Source organism: Penaeus japonicus, unplaced genomic scaffold (assembly GCF_977035675.1).
Source record: "Penaeus japonicus unplaced genomic scaffold, GWHDUDI00000001_assembly GWHDUDI00000038, whole genome shotgun sequence".
NCBI lineage: Eukaryota > Metazoa > Arthropoda > Malacostraca > Decapoda > Penaeidae > Penaeus > Penaeus japonicus.
This window is the reverse complement of record NW_028234440.1, coordinates 9,379,042-9,380,278: the sequence shown is the minus strand read 5'-3', so window position 1 is coordinate 9,380,278 and position 1,237 is coordinate 9,379,042. Positions and strand designations below refer to the sequence as shown.

Sequence of the window (1,237 nt, the reverse complement as noted above, 5' to 3'; positions counted from 1 at the left end):
TATGGAACCCTCACTTCATGTCAGAAATATCTGCGAATTTCTCACTCACATCCTGAAGTCCTTCTAATATGGGATTTCAATGGCTGAACTTATAGAGAGGGCCGACATAGCTAAATACTCTAAATATATATATATATTTTTTTTATTCATTCCCTCTAATTATACTTATTCTGATTCTTCTCCTCTGGGTCAGTCTACTCTTACATTTCTCAATAATTTTCAAAAGATTCAAGATTCTAAAGCATATCCTCTTATCAAAAAGCCCCAGCTATCACATCATCAGATGATTCCTTTCCTTCCCTCAATTCTCAGTGTTTTCTTTTCATCCTTTCATCCTTTTGCTTCATGCAGTCTCGTTAAATAGATCTAAATGAAAAACTCTTTTGCTCCTTTATTAAAATTTAGGAATTTTCGTCTTTATTTACTGGAGGGAGAGGGGATAAGGGACTCTTATCCTTATCTTTCATAATTGCGTATCTTTACTTTTAGTTATCAATTTATGTGAGCTTGGAATGACAGAAATCAGCTATGTCTGTTTCAGGGCATTTTTTTATCATAAACAAAAATACATCAAGTCCTCTTTCCCTTCCCTGCAGGCCCATCAAGAAGAAGGGCGGCTACGGCCTGACGGGCCTCGGCGGCGGCGGCAGCGGCGTGGACATCATGGGCGACGCGCTCAACCAGGCCATGTTCGCGGCCGACATGGACGGCGACGGCATCCCCGACAACGGCTTCGGGGCCTTCAGCGGCGCCATCGATCAGCTGGCCTTCACCAACGACCTCGACTTCTCCGGCGACGGCGTCGACGACGATCCACTTAAGGCCCCGGGCGGGCCGGGAGTCGCGGGACCACCGGCGGCCGGCCAGGTCGCCCGCGCGCCTCCGCCGGAGAAGAAGAAGAAGAAGAAGAAGCCCGAGGACGGCTTCGACAACCCTGCCTTCATTGACGACGAGGAGCTGCTGCTGGCGGCGGCGCTCGGCGGCCACGAGTCCGACGACTCCGACGACGCCGACATGCTGGCGTCGCGGCGCCTTGCGCAGCCCAGGATCGTCATCCAGGCGGAGACTGCCACGGCCGCGGCCGCTGCCCCGCTGGGGGCGCCGCCTCCGGTCGTAGGTCCCGCGACAGCCAAGACTGTTAAGCCGCCGCCGCAGCCGCCCGTCGACGTGAACGCTCTGGCGCGGCCGCGGCTGCCGTCGGCAAAGATGCGGCGCATCGGTTCGGCGCGCAAGACAC

General features: G+C 53.5%; 1 protein-coding gene across 1 annotated transcript in view; it reads left to right on the top strand.

The window, feature by feature from the left end:
- The window catches only part of LOC122249594 (transient receptor potential cation channel subfamily V iav), a gene marked incomplete in the record, with an annotated part of 128,824 nt that overhangs the window by 127,127 nt on the left and 460 nt on the right, over positions 1–1,237 (top strand). The window contains 1 exon segment of the mRNA XM_086533187.1: positions 597–1,237. This exon segment is cut by the window's right edge and continues 460 nt beyond it. Within this exon segment, the coding sequence (XP_086389313.1) occupies positions 597–1,237 (641 nt within the window).